Source organism: Loa loa (genome assembly GCF_000183805.2).
Source record: "Loa loa unplaced genomic scaffold supercont3.257, whole genome shotgun sequence".
Lineage (NCBI taxonomy): Eukaryota > Metazoa > Nematoda > Chromadorea > Rhabditida > Onchocercidae > Loa > Loa loa.
In genome coordinates this window covers 92,260-94,516 of record NW_018108437.1, presented here as the reverse complement: position 1 = coordinate 94,516, position 2,257 = coordinate 92,260, and the positions used below count along the sequence as shown (strand labels likewise).

The window sequence follows — 2,257 nt, the reverse complement described above, 5'->3', positions numbered from 1 at the left end:
ACTGGTTTCTTTTATATTGCCGGACACATCGATATTGCAGACCATTTCTGCATTTCGTGAAATCTCCATATCACGTGATAAATCATTCATATGAAATGGATCTACCACACTCGGTACATCCGGGTGTCGCGAAATGTCACCAATTGTGCTACATGATGTATTTGGCATTTGGATGTCTGTCGTACTATTATGGATTATCGCAGAGTTCTGGGAATGATTCATATTTTTTGGAGTAACTATGTTACGAGAAAGGTCAGCATTACGTATCGGTTCACTGTTACTGGAAACGTTAATAACACGCAATTCGATGGGTTCAACGCTACGGCTGATAATTGTTTCACGTGATGGTTCTACGTTACGGTTAATAATTGTTTCGCGTGATGGTCCGATGTTACGGCCAATAATTGTTTCATGTGATGGTTCAACGTTACAAATAGATTCGACGGAATGGGCAATTATACTACGAGATGTGTCGGTAGTGCGTGATGCATCAGTTGTCCCGTTTGGGACATCTGCCTTTCGAATGACTGGTGAAACAGTATCCGCTGCCGCAGATTTATTTTTCTTGCCTAATTTATGGAAATGATCTTTCAGTCTTTTAATTGCTTGAATTGGTTTGTTTACACGCCTATAAACATTTTTATGTATTTTTTCTATATATGTTTTTTTAAATTTTAAATTTTATTTTTTCCTTCGGTTAGTTGGAAAATTTTTCTGCAAAATTTCAATTTCAAACAATAAAAAATTGAAAATTCCATATAGATGATAGGAAGATATCAAAAAAAAAGAATCTCAGGATGGTCTCTTTTAGGATTATTTATGCTTAGTGCTTAGTTTTATTTGTTTCTATAAAAAATTAAAAAGCCATAAAATTAATTATTTTAGGAAAAACTAAATTTATATATAAGGAAAACGACAGATTTTGCTAACTTTGTTGCTCGAATATCTTTTGCTTTTTCAGACATTTCTGGAAATATGAACTTTTTGGAACTGTTTAATAATTAGTTTGAGTATGTTTAATAATATGAACATATTTGGTATCTTTGATAATTTAATAATTAATATGAAAGCTTTAGTAAACTTTATACCTTTCCAAATGTTTTAATCAAATTTAATAACAAAAATTCATAAGTTTCCTATGTTTAACGAAGCTTTTACTCTTTTTAAAAATTTATTCATAATTCCAAAACGAGGTAAGAATGAAATGGTAAAATATTTTACCAGCAAACAACCTCCTTTCTAAATTGATTATCAGTACATGAAATAATCGTATCATTAATTCTACACATATATCTTTTTGTTTCCTTCCTTTCTTTACTAATTTTTATTTATGAATATTCAAACATTGCCCACAGCATAATTTCATCAAACACTATAAAGGCTTCTTGGCTTACTTCCTGTCCAAAGATTAACAGAATGACTCATTTCTGTCTTAATTACTAACGGTATACCTAAATGTAATCACTGTTCTTATCTTGCAATCAATAAGAGATACTCAACGATTCCAACAATATGTTATGATTCATTTGCCATCTTTCAAAATTGCTAAAATGTGTATTTTCGATCGATTAACAACGCGCAAAAGTCTCAAACTGCTATCTTTTGAAGTTACAAAAAGGTGAAATTCTTGATCAATCAATAATGCGTAAATGTTTACTGCCTTTTTTCAAAGTTGCATAAGTAATTGTAATCTTCCAGTAATTCAAAATGTCCATCGATAATTATTAAAGCTTACTGAGCTGTACTGTTAGTATGATAGTAAATTTATCGCTTGTTTATATGGGAGACTTTAAAAATTTATTTATCATTAAGTCAAAAATGATAACATCGTTTCAAACTAAAGTTAAAATGCAAAAATCTATAAATACTTCGCATCCAAACTGACAGAAATCCTTTTCGATTTATTGAAATTTCAGGGGAAAGTATTACTTGAAATTGGTTCATTTCCAGGATCGGAAGCATTATAAGTCTGAACAGGGCAATAATTCGTACATTCGTCGAAGAAATATTTCTGATCTCTGCGAGAGTTAGTTTTCTATGTTCGAAACATTTCTTTCTTTATTTTTATGATATGAATGATAGTAATGGCGCTCAATTTTATGGTATTATATATAAGTTCGCTTATCTCTAAACCATTACACATCCATTTTTCGTTTGGTTTTCTATCAAAAAATTTTCGATAAAATTTTTAGAAAATCACATCTAGTGTAATCGCAAGAAATATAAGTTTTGGTCGCATTAATCCGAGCCTTCGCAG

At 30.7% G+C, this 2,257-nt stretch overlaps 1 protein-coding gene across 1 annotated transcript; it reads right to left on the bottom strand.

The window, feature by feature from the left end:
- Positions 1-105: 105 nt before the first annotated feature.
- Positions 106-965, bottom strand: LOAG_18309 (hypothetical protein; the record flags this gene model as incomplete). Its single annotated transcript, XM_020450971.1, has 2 exons — positions 106-628; positions 931-965. Coding segments are annotated over 2 exons (558 nt in total), but the record flags the coding sequence as incomplete, so codon positions are not given.
- Between the last annotated feature and the right edge of the window lie 1,292 nt (positions 966-2,257).